General features: G+C 45.8%; 1 protein-coding gene and 1 non-coding gene across 5 annotated transcripts in view; both read right to left on the bottom strand.

Moving 5' to 3' along the window:
* Window positions 1–978: 978 nt before the first annotated feature.
* Window positions 979–1,113, bottom strand: LOC112543975 (small nucleolar RNA SNORA76). Its single transcript, XR_003087270.2, has one exon. It is a non-coding gene; the product is annotated as a small nucleolar RNA SNORA76 (small nucleolar RNA).
* Window positions 1,114–11,597: 10,484 nt separating this feature from the next.
* The window catches only part of USP32 (ubiquitin specific peptidase 32), a 180,106-nt gene continuing 172,110 nt past the window's right edge, over window positions 11,598–19,593 (bottom strand). For all 4 annotated transcript variants that reach the window (XM_075904739.1, XM_075904740.1, XM_075904742.1 and 1 more), the window contains exons 32-34: window positions 18,249–18,676; window positions 14,571–14,663; window positions 11,598–13,905 (exon numbers count right to left, since the gene is read on the bottom strand). In XM_075904739.1, the coding sequence (XP_075760854.1) occupies window positions 13,732–13,905; window positions 14,571–14,663; window positions 18,249–18,676 (695 nt within the window). In that variant the 3' untranslated portion in view covers window positions 11,598–13,731. The remainder of the gene's footprint in view (window positions 13,906–14,570; window positions 14,664–18,248; window positions 18,677–19,593) is intronic.

Genomic DNA, 19,593 nt, shown 5'->3' with positions numbered 1-19,593 from the left:
TCAGGGCAGGGGTGTGCGGGAGGGGGCTGGGGAGGAGAGGGTGCAGGAGTCTAGGCAGTGGTGCAGGAGGGACTCAGGGCAGGGGTGTGCGGGAGGGGGCTGGGGAGGAGAGGGTGCAGGAGTCTAGGCAGTGGTGCAGGAGGGACTCAGGGCAGGGGTGTGTGGGAGGGGGCTGGGGAGGAGAGGGTGCAGGAGTCTAGGCAGTGGTGCAGGAGGGACTCAGGGCAGGGGTGTGCGGGAGGGGGCTGGGGAGGAGAGGGTGCAGGAGTCTAGGCAGTGGTGCAGGAGGGACTCAGGGCAGGGGTGTGTGGGAGGGGGCTGGGGATGAGGGGGAGCAAGAGTTTGGGCTGCGGTGCAGGAGGTTCAGGAAGCAGGGCAGGGGGCTGGAAGTAGAGTATGTGGTGTGGGGGGCTCGCTGGGGCCGGATTACCTCACCTGGCCAGGGCTGGGCAGCAGTGGCTTGCCGAGGGGACAGGGTCACCGTAGCTAGATCGCGGGGCCAGGATTAGGGCCGGGGACAAGACGCTGCCCACTTGGGGCTTTGTTGGGCAGCCGCCACCAGCTTCCCTAGGACTGGAGTGTGGCCTGGCTCCAGCTCTGGCGCATGGCTCTGAGGAAACAGCGCTGTCGCCTGGGCAGTGCCAAGAACTGACAACCCTCATGCCTGGGGCCACCAGCCGTGTTTCCCCCCCTGGACCTGGGGCACATAGTGGCTGGTGGCCCCGCTAGGTGCAGCAGCAGGCTAGGAGTGGTAGTCTGGCCATGAGGAAGGGTGCAGGAGCTGGATGGGGGGGGGCTCCAATCTCTGTGGGGGGGCAATGAGTGGGGCCCAACTCCACAATCCCAAGCTCCAGAGGCTGATACCGTCTCCATTAAGCCACCCTCCCCCCTCTTCAGCTCCCTCCTTCAACCAGCAGGGCCAAGTGGGTTAGTTTAATCTTGGTCTTCAAGCGCGCTCTCAGCGTTGCCTCAGCACCAGCCTCTTGCTCACTCTTAAAAGCGCCACTCGGGTTTTAGCCAAGCAGCCCCAGTTACCAACAAGCTTTTCCTCTCGCACTGTTGCTTAGTGGGCGAAGCCACCCGAGGGACACCGCACCCGCTCAAACGCAGCGTCGCGCCGCTCAGTGAGGAGACCGGCTCAGCCATTCTGCTGCTGTTTTACTGAACGTTCTTCCCCCGTTGACAAGCATGGGCCAGCGGGCGCTGGAGCGGTTCTGGGGGGAGCTCTCCGGTGACTGCAGCAGGGCGCGGGCCAGCTCCTGAGGCGCCTGCGAGGAACAGGAGCCGATGAGGTTCACAGCCCCAGTGCACAGGGACAGGGCTGGGTGGGAAGAGGCTCTGGGCAAAGCAGGCCCCAGTGACTCAGACTCGGCTTCACTTCGTCCACGTCAAAAGTTCTAACGTGTGTGAGGAGACTCATAATGGCAGCCAGCGCTGGAAGGTCGGGACCTCCCCCCCCCCACCGCGGTGGCCACCTCCCACCTTGGGCAAGACACCTCAGGCCCACCCCAATCTCCCCCCTCACCACCAGAGCAAATGACTTGCCCTAACCCCCACCAGAATACCCCAATCCTCCTCACTGGACCCATTCCCAGCTCCCAAAGCAGATTGGGGCCTGTCCTCTGCTACACTCACCTCCCACACCCAGCCACAGAGGAAAGGGGAGTAGGGGCTGCGGCTGCCAGTATATATAGTTCAGGCACCTCAACAGGCACCGCCCCTTCTCACCAGCAACCAATAAAGGTTAAGTCCTACCACGAGCAACGGTTTGACATCAGCAGCCAGTCTTCATGGAGTCTGGCCCATGGGGGGGAGAAGGGATGAGAAGAAGGTTGGTTTACATTGGGCCAACTAGGCCCGAACTGGCACGCATGGGTCCCGCTTGGGCTGTCCTTGGTCAATCTACATCTAGCCCCCCTGAGATAACGGGTCAGGCTCTGCACCCCTCTAGGCTGGGCTCAGAGGAGCTGAGATGACCTAAGCAGCAGGGCCATAGGTTGGAGCAGCCTGGGTTGAACATAAGGGAGTCGGGTTGTGCCAAGCCTGAGTCAGATCGCCCTCCTGGAACCAGTGGGAGCTTGCTCAGATTTGCCAACTCCACACCCAGCGCTCTTTGCTCTCTTGCCTCTAAGCTGAGGCACTTCTGCCTGCCTGCCTTGTGTAAATGGGTGAAATGTCAGCCCGGAGAGGCTGGGAAATGGGTATTGTACCGGGCATGAGTTTCAGCATTATGACACCTAGATGAGAAGAGGCCTAAATCCCATTGATCAGCCCAGTATTACCCTGACAATTCTGAATTCTGCTGCCTTGATAAATATTATTCTCCCAAAGGCATTTTCCCTTTTTGCTCATTTCCCGTGAAATTACTTCATCTCTGTGGTCAGTTGCCATTTTGTTATCTGCTTACACAGACGTCTGGGCATTCTCTGAAGACTATCTATGACCAGGCCTTTACATGGCTGCTAACAGGTGTGACCTTCCTTTTGTATGAATTTAAGTCTCTACACAGCTCTAAATCAATGTGAAAAACAGGAAAGTGGTATTTTGCCTTCTCTTGCTAATCTGCGCCAGCAGCTGCATATGTTACAAGATTCTACTAATTTGGCTTCTACTAAAATGTCATTTTTGTGTGGAGGTCAAAATGTTGATTGTTGTTTCAGTGCTTTTTACTATGATGGGAAAACACCAGCGATCATCTGTCCATGTATTTTTTCCCTTGACTTTTAATAAAAAGAAGTTACTCACCTTGTGCAGTAACGATTGTTCTTTGAGATTCGTGTCCCGTGGGTGCTCCACTGTAGGTGTTGGGCTTGTCCCGGTGCCGCAGATCGGAGATCTTTTCTAGCCGTAGTCTGCCAGACCACGCATGCGCGAAGTACGGCTCGTGGCTTTTCGCGCCGTTTGAGCGTTGACGGTCCGGCTCCCGCCAGTTCCTCCTGCCTCTTGCTCTGAAAGACATAAAGTAGAGAAACTCCGAAGAGGGGAGGAGGGCGGGTCGTGGAGCACCCACGGGACACGCATCTCGAAGAACAATCGTTACTGCACAAGGTAACTTCTTTTTCTTCTTCGAGCAGTGTCCTGTGGGTGCTCCACTGTAGGTGAATGTATAGCAGTAGCTCGCGAATGGAGGAGGGTTCGGAGCTAGCATGCCGTAGCTGAGGATAACACCGCTGCCGCCACCGCCGAATCAGGTATTAAGAGATTAGGGATGGCATAATGTGTAGCGAAGGTTAGGTTGGAAGACCACGTAGCAACTCTACAGATCTCTATCAAGGGAACTCCCTTGAGGAATGCAGTGGACGTAGCGACCACCCGAGTCGAATGGGCCCTCAGGGTCGAAGGCAGTGGTTTCTTTCGCAGTTTATAACAAGTTCCTATGCATTGCACAATAGTGGAGGAGATGCATTGAGCGGACAATGACCGACCTTTAGAACAGTCCACCATTGATATTAATAGCGAGTCCGCCACTCGAAAGGGTCTGGTTCTCTCAATATAGAAGGCGAGAGCACGTCTGACGTCCAAAGTGTGCAAGCGCACATGTTCTGGTGAAGCATGTGGTTTGGGATGGAATATAGGAAGAATTATAGGCTCGTTGATGTGAAAACGAGAGATCACTTTGGGATGAAAACGCGGTTGCGTTCGCAATATCACCGCTTGGTGTGTAAAAACCGTATCGGAAGGAGAGACTGATAGTGCAGCTAGCTCACTCACTCTCCTCGCAGAAGTAATTGCCAGCAAGAAAATGACCTTCATGGACAGGTCATATTGATTGCATGTTGCTAACGGTTTGAAGGGTTTGCCCATCAGAGTATACAGGACCATTTCGAGGTCCCAAGGATCCACCGGTTGAGTATAATGTGGATACAAGTTGGACATTCCCTTCAAGAACCTTTTCGTTGTCGGATGGAAAAAAACGGAACATCTGTTGACAGGCTGATGAAAGGCTGCTATAGCAGCGACATGGACTCTAATGGAAGCACAGGTAAGGCCCGAATTTTTGAGGTGTACAAGGTAGTCCAGGATACACTGCAGAGGTGTAGAAACTGGATTCAGAGCCTTTTGGAAACACCATGATGAGAAGCGTGATCATTTTGAGAGGTAAGTAGTTCGCATAGATAATTTTCTACTGTTTAGTAAAATGTGCTTGACAGATTGTGAGCATAATATTTCTGACTGTCGGAACCAACTAGGTACCATGCCGTGAGTGCGAGATGGTCCACCTGCGGATGGAGAAGGGAGCGATGATTTTGCGAGAGCAGATCGTGTTGAATTGGTAGAGGACATGGAGGATGTATCGACATGCGATGGAGGTACGGATACCATGTTTGCCTGGGCCAGGCAGGGGCTATTAGGATTACTGTGGCCCTCTCTCGAATAATTTTCTCCAGTACCCTGGGAATCGGGTGTGGGTGGAAAAGCGTAAAGTAGGTGACGTCCCCAGTTGTATAGGAAAGCGTCGCCTTTTGAATTTCGCCCAATTCCTGCTCTCGAGCAATACTGAGGACATTTCGCATTGTGAGAAGTGGCAAAGAGGTCTACTAGCGGAAATCCCCATCGTTGAAATATCGCCGAGAGCACTGTGGGATGTAACTCCCACTCGTGATTGAGAGAAAAATGCCTGCTGAGGGCGTTGGCCATCACATTGTGGTGGCCCAAGAGATAGTCTGCGACTAAAAAGACATTGTGGCGATTGCACATGTTCCATAGATGTACCGCTTCTGCGCACAAGGAGTGGGACCTGGCCCCACCCTGCTTGTTTACATAATAAACGGTTGTCATATTGTCCGTAAGGACTCGTATGACCTGTCCCCGAATGATGGGAAGGAAGTGTTGACATGCTCTGTACACTGCCCTGAGCTCCAGGAAGTTGATGTGCATCAATGATTCGTCTGGTGACCATAGGCCTTGTACTTGTTCGGGGCCGAGGTGTGCGCCCCATCCGATGAGTGACGCATCTGTTGTCAACTGCGCCGACGGCTGAGGGCGATGAAAGGGTACGCCCGACAATAGATTGTCTGGACTTGTCCACCAAGCTAGTGATTTCTTGACCTGGGTGGGAACCGTTATTGTCCTGTGGATGTCGCGTACATTGGGGGGACAGATTCGTGCCATCCAATGTTGAAGGCATCGAAAACGTAACCTTGCGTGTTTGACCACATATGTTGTGGAAGCCAGGTGTCCCATAAGCAGTAGGCACCGTAGTATGGGAACCGTTGGACTGTTGAGCAAGATCTGGATCAAATCCTGCATCGTCTAGAACCTTTCCATTGGTAATGGCGCACGCTCGGTCATAGAGTCTAGACGAGTGCCTATACCTGTATTGTTTGGTGCAGTTCCAATGATGACTTTGGAACATTGAGAATGAGACCTAGCTCCTGGAAGAGCGTGTGTGTTGTCTCGGTAGCATTGCGTGCTTCCTGCAATGATTGGGCTCTGATTAAGCAATCGTCGAGGTATGGAAAGATCATTATGTGTAGATGACGAAGATATGCGGTCACCACAGCCAGGGTCTTGGAGAAAACCCGTGGAACCGATGAGAGACCGAACGGCAGGACCTTATATTGGAAATGGTCTGTACCGATTTGGAAGTGTAGGAATCGTCTGTGCGCTGGATGAATCGCAATGTGAAAGTATGCATCCTGAAGATCGAGGGATGTGAACCAATCCCCGTTCTGAAGTGCTGGGATGATTGTAGCTAAGGTAACCATTCAAAACCGTTGTTTTCATAAGAAACGGTTGAGGTCGCGAAGATCTAGTATCGGTCTCCATCCCCCTGATTTCTTTTCCGTTACAAAGTACTGGGAATAAAAACCTCTGCCCTTGAACTCGTCCGGAACAGGCTCTATTGCTCCGACAGCGAGTAGACAGGTAACTTCTTGCCTGAGCAAGAGCTCGTGAGATGGGTCCCTGAAAAGGGACAGGGCAGGGGAGAATGGGGGGGGGGGTAGTGATGTGAATGGGATGGTGTAACCGAGGCGAATTGTCTGAAGGACCCATTTGTCGGTGGTGATGTAAGCCCATCGATGGAGGTACGGCCTCAGACGGTGGTGAAATATCGCCTTCGTAGCACTCAGAATGGTAATGGTGGGAATGGTTCTCAACCCCTCGAGCGTCAAACTTGCTGTCTGGTACCCTGCTGGGAAGTTGCTTTGGGCGGTGGAAGTCTCCGCTGTTGCCGCTGTCTACCTGTTTGTTGGTCTTGAGGCCTATACTGAGGAGATTGTTGTAGGCGGGGGGAGCTCTGCCTTTGGTAGGGGGTGTATCGTTTTCTACGATATGGAGGAGTGTACATGCCCAGTGTTTTAAAAGTGGTTCTGCAGTCCTTCCCCGAGTGCAGAAGTTGGTCAGTCTTATCAGAAAAGAGATTCTGCCTGTCAAAGGGTAGGTCCTCGACCTTCGAGAAGAGGTCTTTGGGAGCAGAGGACTGTTGCAGCCAGGATGCTCTGCGCATAATGACCGATGTAGCAGTCGTGCGCGCTGCAGCGTCAGCTGTATCCAGGGCAATATGTAAGGCCGTTCCAGAGGCTGCGTAGCCCTCTTGTATTACAGCCTTTAAAATGTCCCGTTTCGCCTCTGGAAGATGTTGAAGCAGTGGCACAAGCTTGGAGTAGTTGTCGAAGTTGTGATTTGCCAACAATGCGGAATAATTAGCCATTCATAAAGTGAGTGTTGCCGAGAAAACTTTACGTCCGAATAAATCGAGATGCTTACTGTCTCTGTCTGCGGCAGTAGGTTTGTGTTGCGGCATCTTAGCCTTTTGCTGTACTGCATCCACAACCAAGGAGTTAGGCTGTGGATGGGTAAAAAGAAATTCCATCCCCTTAGCGGAGACGAAATACTTTTTATCCACCTTATTTGTAGGCGGGGCGGATGCCGGCAGCTGCCAAATATCATCCGCAATTTCAAGAATGGCCGCATCTAGTGGCAACGAAATCTTGGGCTGGTGAGTGTGTTTGATATTACGGAGGAGATGGTGTTGTTTTTGTTCCACGTCCCCTAGCTGCACCAAACCAAATGTTCTAAAAAAAGCCAACATAAAAGCACCCAAAAATGATGTATACCCCTATAACATTGTAAATAAAAAGCAAATTAACAACCCCCCAAAAATAAAGCAAACACTTATCAGTTAAAATAGCTATAATATAAAAAACCCAACTTCAAGCACTTGTCAAATGGCAATTAATTACAGCATAACAATACAAAACTTGAATTCCAATTAAAAACGACTATAAAAGGGGCTGTTTCGCCATGGTTTTTTTTGCTAGGAACCAGTTCTGGATGCCACAGGCCTGTCATACCACATTGGTGCAGCAGATGGTGCCATACTGCTGCTCTGTGGCTGAGTTTTCTGTTTGCTCCATGCCAAGCTATGAGGCTCAGGTCAGGTCTATACTAGACCTGGAAGGTTGGCTTAATGCATGCAACTCCAGCGATGTAAACACCACCAAACTCAGCTTACGGTAATCCATCTTCTCAGTGAGAAGTCGACAGGAGCAAACATGCCCATTGACTTTCCTTAGATGCTTACTGGTGGCACGATCAGTGTTTGATGTAGTGGGTCTTTACTAGATCCCCTAAATCAAATGCGAGGAGATCAATGTTCTCTCCACCATTAGAAGTTTTAACCATCTTGAAGAAAAAAAACTTTACTCCTTCAAGTATCCCACTCATTATAAGATTAGTGTATAATAAATCAAGCACATAATCCTCTGGCTTGGAGGATGATTGACTTTATCACTATGGTCTATCACTACTAAAAATTCATGGGGAAGGGGAGATATTTCAAGAATTTCTACCAGACTAAATGACTTCAAAAATGCTTTAATTAAAGGCAAATTATATGATGTATCCTCAGCAGTTATTTCCCTTGCAGCTCTAGAACACAAACAAGCATCACCGTTTCCTGAACTGATAATTCTCTCAAGTGCTTGGTTTCTTTTTTTTTTCCATTTTCAGAGGAAATGTCACATGAGGATAAGAAAATAAAACACTCAAACCGAAGCAATCACATGAAAATGTGATCCTCAAGCAGCTAGGACACCTGATGCTTTCAAGAACAAATAGGAACTGAATTTTAAACAGCATTGAATTAATGTCTCAGGGGGATAGGATAGCCTTGTTAGTCTGTTACTTTCAAAACAAAGTTTTTCTTTCCCCTCTTTTTTCTCCTCTTCCCCTCCCTCAATCCCTTCTCTGTGCTATTTATTTGAAAACTCAATTCCTCAAACTCCATTCATCTGAAGAAGAGGGCTGTGCCCAGGAAAGCTCACGATACCACCTACACGTTTTGTTAGTCTCTAAGGTGCTGCTAGACTATTTGCTGTTGAAGTTTTTCTAGTTACAGGCTAACATGGTGACCCCTCTCATGGCATCTTAGAGACTAACAAAAATAAATATGACATCATGAGCTTTCATGGGCAAAACCCACTTCTTCAGATGAGCAGAGTGAAGAGGGATTTGCACACAAAAGCTCACAATACTACATATATATTTTTGTTAGTTGCTAATGTGCTACAGGACTACTCATTTTTTATTGAATTAATGTGTCTTTTAGTTAAAGTGCCCTTAATTTCAATGGCAAGTTACAAAATAGCCTCAACAGGTTTCATTTTTAATCTTCAGTTAGACTTGTAGAGATTAAACTGGGGAATCTGAGGTGATCAAAACCTGTGTGCAGGATGTGTCTCTCTGGCAGCAGGGGCACTTTTTGATTTTTGAGAAAGCCTCATGTCCCCCCCCCCCCCCGCAGGAGCAAAACTTGAGGGGGGGAGGGAAAGGAGCTGACTGAGGCCGAAAAACAAAAATAGCAGCAAAACTTAAGAGCGGAATACTTAAGAGGGGAATTGACCGGGGCTGGGTCACCTTACACCCCCCCTGGAATTTCTTCACCCCTCCCCCCCAGTTTGGGAACCCATGTCCTAGATCTTTCATTTGAAAGAACCCACAAACCAAGTAACCTTGTGACCTGGCTCAGTCAGTCCCACTGCCACTGAGGCAAATTTGCCCTGCCTAGAGTCATCTCCATCTGGGGAGCAACAGACAGGCCAGACCTGAACATTCCTGTGCACCAGACTACAAGCCCAGGGTAGCAAACTGAGCTTGTCCCATGGGGCCAGGAGCCACCATTGCAGGGTGTATGTGAGATGGAAGAGCGTGACACAGACTAAGGATTTAAGCGAGTAGTTGATTAGTCAAATCGACTACTTGCATTTGCCCCCCCCTCCGCTGCCTCTGTCTCAGAGGCAGCAAGGGGGAAGGAAGCAGGAGCTGATGCTAGGGGGCAGGGAGAGAACCGGCTTAAAAACCGGTTCCTCCCAGCACCATCTCTGTGGTGTCACCTGCACCCCTGCCAGGTCTGGGACCTACCCCTGTTGTGGCTCTGCAGTTTAACTATAGTAAGAGATGGACTGCCTGCCCAGCTCTTACTACTTTGAACTGCAAAGCTGCAGCAGGGGTAGCTCCCCCTTCCTCCCTTATTGACTAATTGTGTAGTCGATAAAAATTCTATCGACTACACAATTAGCAAATGAGCTGCCTCTTAACATCCTTAGTACAGATTTGATGGGCAAGGCCCTGCAGTGACTGGAGAGAGGACAGGGATTGGCAGTGATGCCTGGGATCTCTCTGGGTCACGTGCTACATGGATGGATCATGGGAAGGATTTCTGGGGGCACTCCTGACTGAAACTAGAACCTCTTGCAGTGTATCATGAGTTTGTTTTACTCAAGCTAAAGGACTTGGCAATGTCTTCACTAAGGGGAAGATTGACACTGCCATGATTGATCTTCTGGAGTTGGATTTAGCAGGTCTAATTAAGACCTGCTAAATTGAACTCAGAGAGCACCTGTGTCAGTAGCCGGTGCTGCTGCTCGTCCTGTTAGGAGTAAGGGAATCTGATGGGCGCATTTGCTCCGGTCGACCTCCCACTGTGGGGATGATGGGGAAACTCGAATTAAGGTACGTTGATTCCAGCTACGTAATTGATGTAGCTGGAGTTGCGGATCTTAATTTGATCTTTACCATAGACCTGGCCTAATTTCCCTAGCTGACAGATGTAGCAGACTCATCTGTTTATGCAAATCAGACTCTAGAAAGGAACAAAGACCCATCTGGAGGGCTGGCAACAGTCTTTTCCAGGTCCTGGGAAATGTAGGAGGCTCAGTTCCAGGGGCCCTGGAAGGGGCGGGGCCTCAGATGGAAGGGGCAGTGATTCGTCAGCAGCGCCTGGACCACGCCATGCCCACCCCACCAGTCCTCAGAGCCAGACAGGCAGCGTGGCATGGGACACTGGCAGCAATTTAAAGGGCCCAGGACTCCGGCTGCTGCAATAGCAGCAGCCCAAAGCCCTGAGCCCTTTTAAATTACTGTCACCAGGCCCCTAGGCATCTGCCTCCTGTCCCCCTTCCATACAGAAGCAATGTATGAACACGTTAATATGAGACCTCATGACAGCGGTTCCACCCAATTCCCTCGTGGCTGTTACATATCATTCCAAGATGGCCCCTTCCATGGGAAGGAAATGGGTACTTCGCACTCTCTCAATCATAGGAAAGTGGTAGTCACATCAACACTTGCACCGGAAGCAAACTGCTCTGTATCCTTTATTTCAAACTGAATCATTAACACAAACAAGCTGAACTTCAGCAGCTCTGATTTTATTTTTGGCGTGGAAAGCCAGCTTTAATAAAGAAACAGAAGGCAGATTTTTTTGGGTAATAGATAAAGTCAACTTGCTATTGACTTCAGCAACATTTCTAGAAATAGAGGGATTATTCCCCTTTTTAGTCTTGCTGAAAAAAGGCCTCAGGGAAAATCCTAACATAGTATTTGGAGTTTTGGTTTCCGGAATAAATTGCTTCTATTTGCACCTATGGAAAAACATTAGTAGTCAACACTGCCGCCATGTGGTTCTAAGCTTGACTGCACTGTGACACTGATAAAAACTTTGAATTGACAGAAAACTTTGCATAATTATGTTAAATCCTATTTATTCTAAAACAAAGATTTTCAGTGCAAACACTTCCCAACTGTGGGAGCAACCCAACCATCATAATATTGTGCTAGAATTGTGAGACCCTGAAAGTGCCTAGAAACTATTAAATCTATTTTCATTGTCCAAAGGAAAACAGACGAGTAAACAGGGGCCCAGAATGTAGAGAGATTGGAGGCTCCTCCAGTAGCACAGTGGATAAGGTACCCACCTCTGGAGCCAAAGGGTCAAGAAATGCAAAAAGTAGATTACATACAATTAGATTTTTAATATTTCGCTTTAATAATCTAAGATAGGTATGGACAGGTATGGAAATTTACTTTTTAAAAATATGGTTAATCTAGCACATTCAGAAAATAAAAGGAACACTGTCAGATTAAAATAATCCAAAGTAATTAAAAGCAACAGAGAAAAACGTTTAGCTAATTAAATAATTGCATTAAAAATATTTCCGAGAAATACTCATTCCATTCAATCCATTCCAACTAATCCTTGGGATCCAAAAAACGGATAGAAATGCTTTGAAAAAAGTGCTGAAACTTCATAGTAGAAAAAATAAAACTTTCATTAAAAATTAACTCTGACAAAGAAATTATGACACTTGAGCTGCATCCACAGTATTTAATTTGTCTGAATAATATAGTTACAGATAAACAGGTTCACTCCATATACAATTACTGATACTTTTTTTATACAGTTCATATTCCAATACATCAACACTTTTATTTACATGGTATTTATGTACATTAACATCTTTCTAAAGTCAGTGCATTGTCAATATGTTTTATACAATAATTTACAAAGAGAATGTAGTTAACTTAATAAATTTCCTGCTAATTTATTAATTAAGTTAAAAATTAATTACAACCAAGGTAACAAACACAGAAGATCAAATAACATTAGTAGATTGTGCTACCTGCTTAAATAAAACCTTTTAAAGTAAATAATTTGAAAATCTTTCAAATTTTCATGGAGTTTGGCTAGGGAGATATAGACAAATGTGATCAAAACATCCCTACATAAGAAATTCCACTATTCATACCATTTGCTTTTCTTCAGCCTCACTCATTCTAAAGATAAAAGAACACACAGAAGGGAGACACCCCTTAGGTCAAAGACAATACTTATTACTTCCATTTCAGATTGAGGGGGGGAAGAGGGGAAAGAGTTGCCTGAGTAAAGACTGCACAATCAACTTAATATGGTTTCTTTAATGGATAAAAATAACCCCTTGCTGATTTGGCAGTGTGGTAGAACACACTTCAAGGAGGTTGAATGTTAACTAATTTTACAGATCTACAATATAATGTAAATTTATTTAGTAATTATGCCAAGTCTAATGAGGGTGCTTAAGGACATGAATGATGAAATTACTAACTTGCTGAGGCTCGGCTGAAGAAAAGGCTGAAAAGAGCGAAACATTTATCTCGATTCAGATATGCTAATAATTTAACACTGCTAAAACACTAAAAGAAATGCCTACTCATAAATAACCTTTTTTCCAGTCTTGAAAAAAAACCCCAATCCTGCATACCTTGCTCATGCAAAAGCCGCACCGACTTAAAAGTGAGTTTTAGCTGGGCAAGGAAAGCAAAAACTAGCCAGTGAACAACAAAAGAAATGCCAAGTGGTAGCAAGTTTGTTGACTGATGCTGTTAAAAGGTGGGGTTTATTAATGCCTAACCTGTTACAGTAAGAAAATATGAAAATGCAAACCAATTGAAAAACCAAACCCAGTTGGAATAATGAAATGAATAACACAAACCCTCCTTGACACAAACCACCATTGCTTACACTTGTTTTGAAAGACATAGTAGATAACAGTGACGCCCATTCACACTAGAGCCCTTACAGCAACAAAAACAAACAATGCTTCTGGATTTTAATTGTATGAATTTTTTTTTAAAAGTGCAAATTTAAAAGCTACACTAGTAAGGAAAGAATGTCTTTCTTTCCAGGAGTTGGGAGTGCACATTCATACACAATGCAACTAACCACAGATAGTCCCTCCAGCCTGCACCGTCTTTTTTGGAGACCTCTCAATTGTCTAAACGCTAGCGTTCCTCAGGCCAGACAGCCATTCCTGAAACTTGCCGATTTGCACACAACATGAGGAGAAAACAAATGATAAACTATTCAAGTGCCTAAATCAATCTGCTTTCAGATTATGACTTGGTTGTGCTCCCAACATAGTGAAAGCAGTGGCAAAACTGGACAAGTTCCATAACTATTCTTTAGGTTTTGTGCACTTTTCATCTTCTTACTTTCCCTGCCTTGCCAATAAAATAGGATAAAACTACTGGAAAAAGGAGGTAGCAATATCATGTTGTCAACAGACAACACTACATTTTTTTCCCCATCATCTTGAATCTAAGGAGAACCTTAGGATTTTGTTAGAATAATTGGTAAACTCTTCACTACTCTGTTTAGCTCTTATTTGGACTATTTCTTTTAGCTCTTATTTGGTCCTCGTTGGCTTTCATGAAACCATTTTATTTAAAGGCCGGTGGCAGTTTTAATCTGATGTCTAACACCAGAATTGTTTAGAGCATGTAGTGAGATATTACAACAAAAACAATGTTTATGTTAACTGCTATCTAATTCGGTTTTTCTTTTTGTGCTTTCTGATCACAGGATAAGACAACTAACATTTAGCTCATTCACTTCAATAACACTGTCGCCAAATGTGAGTTTCAAAGGGTCATCCTGAACACTCAAACTGTCCATGGAAGATCACTTATTTACTGTAAAACACAGTACTTTTTATAATCAGATTCAAAATCTTCATCCATGCTGCTTGTGTCTGCCATCTTTTTGCCATCTATCTTTGGCAGAAATTGTGCATAGTCTACCCCCTGCTGCTCATAGAAAAGAATGTAGGCAGAATCGGTGTCAATTTCATCAGGATGTAATTCCTGTAAAGCAAAACAAACGTTTAAGAAACATGCAGTTGTGCCATTGTGCTATCACCACTGAATTTATATACCTGCACTTACTATAGAAACAACCATTTTAAATGGATTGTTAGCACAAGAACACTCACGTTTTCTCAAGCTGATTTTATTCATCAGGGCTTAATTATTTACTTGAAAGTGAGTTGACTTTTATAAGGATTAATGAAATTACTTAGAAAATATTCTAAGCACAATCACCTAATCGCTTCAATTCAAGATGTCTAGCACAAATGACAAAACACACCCACACTATTATGAAGCAATTTTTTCATTTTGGTTCAAAACCATCAAGTATGTCTCCTTACTCTGATGAAAAGTAAGAGGTAGCCGTGTTAGTCTGATTGCGGTAAAACAAAAAAAGCAGTCTTGTAGCACTTTAAAGAGTAACAAGACGGTTTATTAGGTGATGAGCTTTCGTGGGGCAGACCCACTCCTTACTCTGATAGCAGCTGCTATCCAAATTTTAATATGACAAGGTTTTCCAAGTACAACTTCAGGCCACCATTTTAACGCTCATATGTTACTATTTTTCAAGCAAATCATATTCCTAAACAAACAATTCTCATGATATCCAGTTTGTGCACCCTCCCTCCCAAACTAATCAATCATGAAAATAAAATATTTACCTTACAGCTGCTGTCATTATAACAGTACCACTTGTTATTTGGGTTTTTGGCATAAGTGACATAATGACCTCCTCCCATAATTCCTGAATGGCACTAAAAAAAGATTTGGTATTAAAGATACAGCATTCATTGCGATTGAAACCAATCTGTGTACTGTTGCCCAATGGCAGTGGCTCAAGATGTCCCTTGAAATCAATGATCTTGAAATGCTTCGACGTTACAGGCTCTATTTGGTCAAAGCTCTTTCCCCTGAAGGGGTCAATGCAATCTAGAGGGGATTCTAGCCACAGTCTAGCTAGGACTTACCAATGGCTTTCCGTAAGGGACTGAGAGGTGCATCATGGACGATCTTCTTGCAGTTCCAACTCAATCTCGCTAAACTCCATTAAATTTGTCTCACCCCTTTCCTGCCTTCCTGTCTTCATTATAACTTTAGATTCTGCCCCCATTTCCCCATCCCTTTTATCCTTGAAATCACCCAATTCCTTTCCCTGCCCAAGTAGGACCAAATCATTATTTTCTACAATATCAAGGAAGTTGGATTCTTAATTGATACCACAGCTAAAGAACAAACCCGTCACCGTTTTCAGATCCTGGTCATCCTGCCCCTTGCTTTATTGCAGCCTTTCTTTTTGGGTCTCCCTGGTGCCTAGATCACTCGAGTTGAGTATGTTTCAAACACAGCTGCAAAATTTATTTCCTTTGTCTGTTGGTCTCACCACATCACCTCCTCCTTTGAGCCCCATCACCGGCTACTCCCCACCTAGCATAGGTTGCTTGAACACCTCAGGCCTGGAACAATTTTCACTAGTCTGCACCTTTTAGTCCTTGAGTGAAATCCAGGTCCATCTCAGTCAATGACAAAACTTCTGGTTGCTCTTAAGTAAACAGAACTTCTCCCCTTTTCCTAGTAGCGTCCCTAAGCATCTTTTGCTCCAGTAAGAATGCTATCCCCTCGGTGTCCCCTTTGTGTTTCTCTCACTGCTTCCCCATCATCTTCATCCTTCTCATAGCTGCACCACATCCTTAGACAATTCCTCAAATACAGAATGCCACGCTCCTTTCTCTCTGTGACAATCTGGAGAATCTTGCTGTACAACTTATGGATTCTGCTAAATATTGTCAAGTTATGAAATGGGTATGTTATGGAATTGCCTCTCTCTAGGTGTATGCACCAGTGGTGTCTCCCTAACCACCCGAGATCAGGCACGATGGTAAACTCAGCGACTCAGGGTGCAACATGTTGCGACAATGAGTTTGCTGGAGCTGAGAGGAGCCAATTTCTTCAATTTTTCTGCAGAGCACTGGCTTTCGGCATGGAGACTCCCCAAAGAAGAGAAACAATGGCTATTATACAGAAGAGCTCTCAAACCGAGTCAGGGAAAAGACTCTCAGAGCCACACAGGGCACTTTCGAAGACCAGCCAAGGTCTCCTAAAACACGGAGCCTTCTCTGACAAATGAAGCACTACCGCAGACGGGCCTGGAAGATACTCAGACTGTGACCACAGCCCAAAGAAAACTGTAAAATATCAAGGAAACTGAGGCAAGGGAATGTGTGCAGGATGTACTACCTGCGTATGCATTTTTGTATTCTGCATGTTATTAAGTGAAGAGCAGTGGTGTTAGAATACTGAGCAAATGGTGTGTGTGTGAGTGTGTGTGTGTGTGTTACACCCACCATGTAGGTACAATGTAGCCCCCAGAATACCTACACCACTGGAATTTTGGAAGAAAGTGTAATTAAGCTGGGGGGGAATCGAAAAGGTCCAGGGTCTGAGTAGAGGGCCAGGTGGTTCCCAGACTACAGGGAGGGTGCAAGAGCATCTGCACTGCCAGGACATGCCTAGAGTTCCCAAGGCAGCAGGTAGTTCTAGGACTTCGTTTGGACTCGGGAGGCTTAAAACACACGGGATCCCTTCGCAACAGTTTAGCAAGTGCCCAGTAGGGCAAGTGTGTCTAGACTTGATAGTCAAACCTTTCCTAAAGAATCATTTCTTCTGAAAGGCCTCCAAACACTCATGAATCAAACTCAGTAAGAGAAAATGTAGTGAGAGAAGGGAGGCGTTTAAACAATATCACACGGAAGTGCCACGCAATGTGCACAACAGCCCCCAATAACCAGCTCACCAACTTATTTCATCAACTCTCTACTGTCTCACCCCTTCATGAGGAGAATGCTTCTTCCACTTTAGATCCTGCCAGTATTAATAATGGAGGGAAATGCATCAGTTTGGGTATTTCTAGATTGTCAGACAAATTGATATTCCCTATGTCTATATCTATCTAAATACATACTCCTCAAACATGAATTTTGCAGGTCAGTCTCTGGGAAGCATTTTGAAAAAGTAAAGCTTTATGTAAAGATATATTAATCACTAGCTCTAGTAATAGGAGAGAATTTAAATCTGGCAAAAATCAGGTTAGATAGGATACATTTAACAATAATGTAACCGAATATACTCAAGGAAGCAGTTGAATCCCTATTATTAATAATTTTCAATAAACATTAGAAAAGTTCCCAGTGGAAGCAGAGTACAGAAAGATCTTATTTGATATAGCAAGTGGGAATAGGCGACTTCAGAAGTCTCGTCCAGTCCTAACTCCGTATGGAGTGTGCTGTATTTCACATATTTTTGAGTGTCTGGGCTTGGCATCCATCACTACATGAGGGGGAATGGAAAGAGTTTTCCCCAGGCCAGATGGCCAGGGACTTTCCTTTCCTCTACAGTGTGGAATAAAGGTTGCTTGCCAGGGATCATCCGGGTATCTCTCCCAATCAGTTCCCTGCCATGACAGGGGTCTCAGGCATCAATGCCCCACAGTCTCTTACCCTGTGGCATGCCATTTTAGCGGCAGGGTGTCCTGTGTAGGAGGGATGTTAATTAACGTTTAAAATGTTCACTTGGTTAACCGCTAGATTTAACTGGTTAAACCTGAGCAGCTCCCACCCGTGATGTGACAGGCCACAACAGGGGAGAGGAGCCTACTCTGGCCCCGGCCCTGCCACCACTACATAGGAAGCTTGGTCCAAATCTGACCAGGGATGGCAAGGGTTGCTCGGACCCCGGGCCAGGCATGGCCAGGATGTGGGGGAGGGCTGCTCCAGACTGGCTGCGTGGTCTGGCCCTGGCCCGGCCCTGGCCCCACCACAGCCAGGGTGGAGGACGCTCTCGGCCAGGCAGCAGGGTGGGGGTGGAGGAGGAGAAGAGGGGCGGAGAAGAAAGAGGGATTGCTTTGTTTAGGTCTGCTGCGGCTGCAGGCAGGGTCCAGCCAGCCAGGCCGGTTCACTGGTTATCTTGTAAGCAGGCCGAGAAGCTGCTTGCTTACAGAATAACCAGTTAACCTCCCAGTGTGCAGGGGTTAGTGGTCCTGTAATGCAAAGGTCAGACCTGATGATCCTGCCACCCCTAATCCCCCAGCTCGGCAATTCCCCTCTGGCTTTAAACTTTATGGCTGACTCATCTATTCAAGCAGAAAAACAGTGTGCAGAGATTAACTGTCCAGTTATGTTCAGCTTCACTGAAATTGAATTTACTGAGGATAACTCCATTTAACTCTCCTTTATGTTATTCTTCTCAACAGAAATCATTTACTTCAGGTGTATTGCACAGGAAAGTTTAAACTTAGTAACAAAACTGTGGAGTAAACATTTTATTTACACAAAAGGTCAACTTACCGAAATTGCATATAGATTGTAAATAGGGTTAGAACAGACTTCTCTTTGGTCATCTGTAATATCTTCCTCACTGTGGTTATCCATCACACCATTGATACTGCCATGACTATATGCATTCTGTTCACAAATGTATCCATTGGCTAACATCATCTCATCCTGAAAAATGAATAATTCACTCTGGCTACCTCCCAAAACGTGTCCTTTGCTCATGGCATCTCCTTGGTCAGAATTAAGTTTCTGTTCCTGATCGGTACCATTCTCTTTACTTGCATCCAAGTTTTCTTTGCTATTTGATAGTTTGTTTTTACCTATCTGTGGTAGCCGCAGCCGCCCTTTACCTCTTCCTAAAGTCCTTGGGCTACTATTTGGGCTACTGCTTTTACTTGAAGGACAGCTGGTTCCACTTTTCCTCCCTGGTGATGGAGATGCTGGAAAAAAAAAAAAAAAAAAGTTAAAACCTTCTAAGGTAAACAAGCTGAAAGCCTAGATTTTCAAATCTAGATTTCTTCCAATACCCAAAACACTAATGAATTAAACTTTGGGGATGGATAACAGATTCTTTTTAGCAACCAATGCATAGTTTATAGTTAGGACTACAAACTGAGTAGCCCTCACAGGCACATATACCAGTTGAATAACTACAAGCCACAGAAAACTAGAAATGCCAATATACACCAACCCTGAATAATTCAACTTTTTAACGAACTCTGCAACTAGCTTACGATGGAAGACAGTGTCAGAAATCAATATTTCAGAATAAGCAAATTCTGAATTTTTAAAACACAAATCACCTCACTTTTACAGTGAGTACCTGCTTCAATTGGCTTGGGTTGGAAGAGATCTCAGGAGGCCATCTAGTCCAACCACCTGCTCAAAGCAGGACCAACCCGCAACTAAATCACCCCAGCCAAGGCTTTGAGAAGCCAGGACTTAAAAACCTCTAGGGATGGAGATTCCACCCTCTCCCCAGGAACCCATTCCAGTGCTTCACCACCCTCCTAGGGAAATAGTTCTCCCTAATATGAAACCTAAGCCTCCCCCACCACAACTTGAGACCATTGTTTCTTGTTCTGTCATCTGCCACCACTGAGAACAGCCTCTCTCCATCCTCTTCGATACCCTGCTTCAGGTAGCTGAAGGCTGCTATCACCCCCCCCCCCCCAACCGCTTGCTTTTCTCATCTGCAAACTAAATAAGCCGTTTCCTCAGACTCTTCTCATAAGTCATGTACCGCAGCCCCCTAATCATTTCTGTTGCCCTCCACAGGATTCTAATTTGTCAACAACCTTTCTGTAGTGGGGCCCCCCCCGAACATGTTGCAACACTAAAAATTAATTCAAAGACA

The sequence above is a fragment of the Pelodiscus sinensis genome, chromosome 21 (assembly GCF_049634645.1).
Source record: "Pelodiscus sinensis isolate JC-2024 chromosome 21, ASM4963464v1, whole genome shotgun sequence".
NCBI lineage: Eukaryota > Metazoa > Chordata > Testudines > Trionychidae > Pelodiscus > Pelodiscus sinensis.
This window is presented reverse-complemented; position numbering and strand designations above follow the sequence as displayed.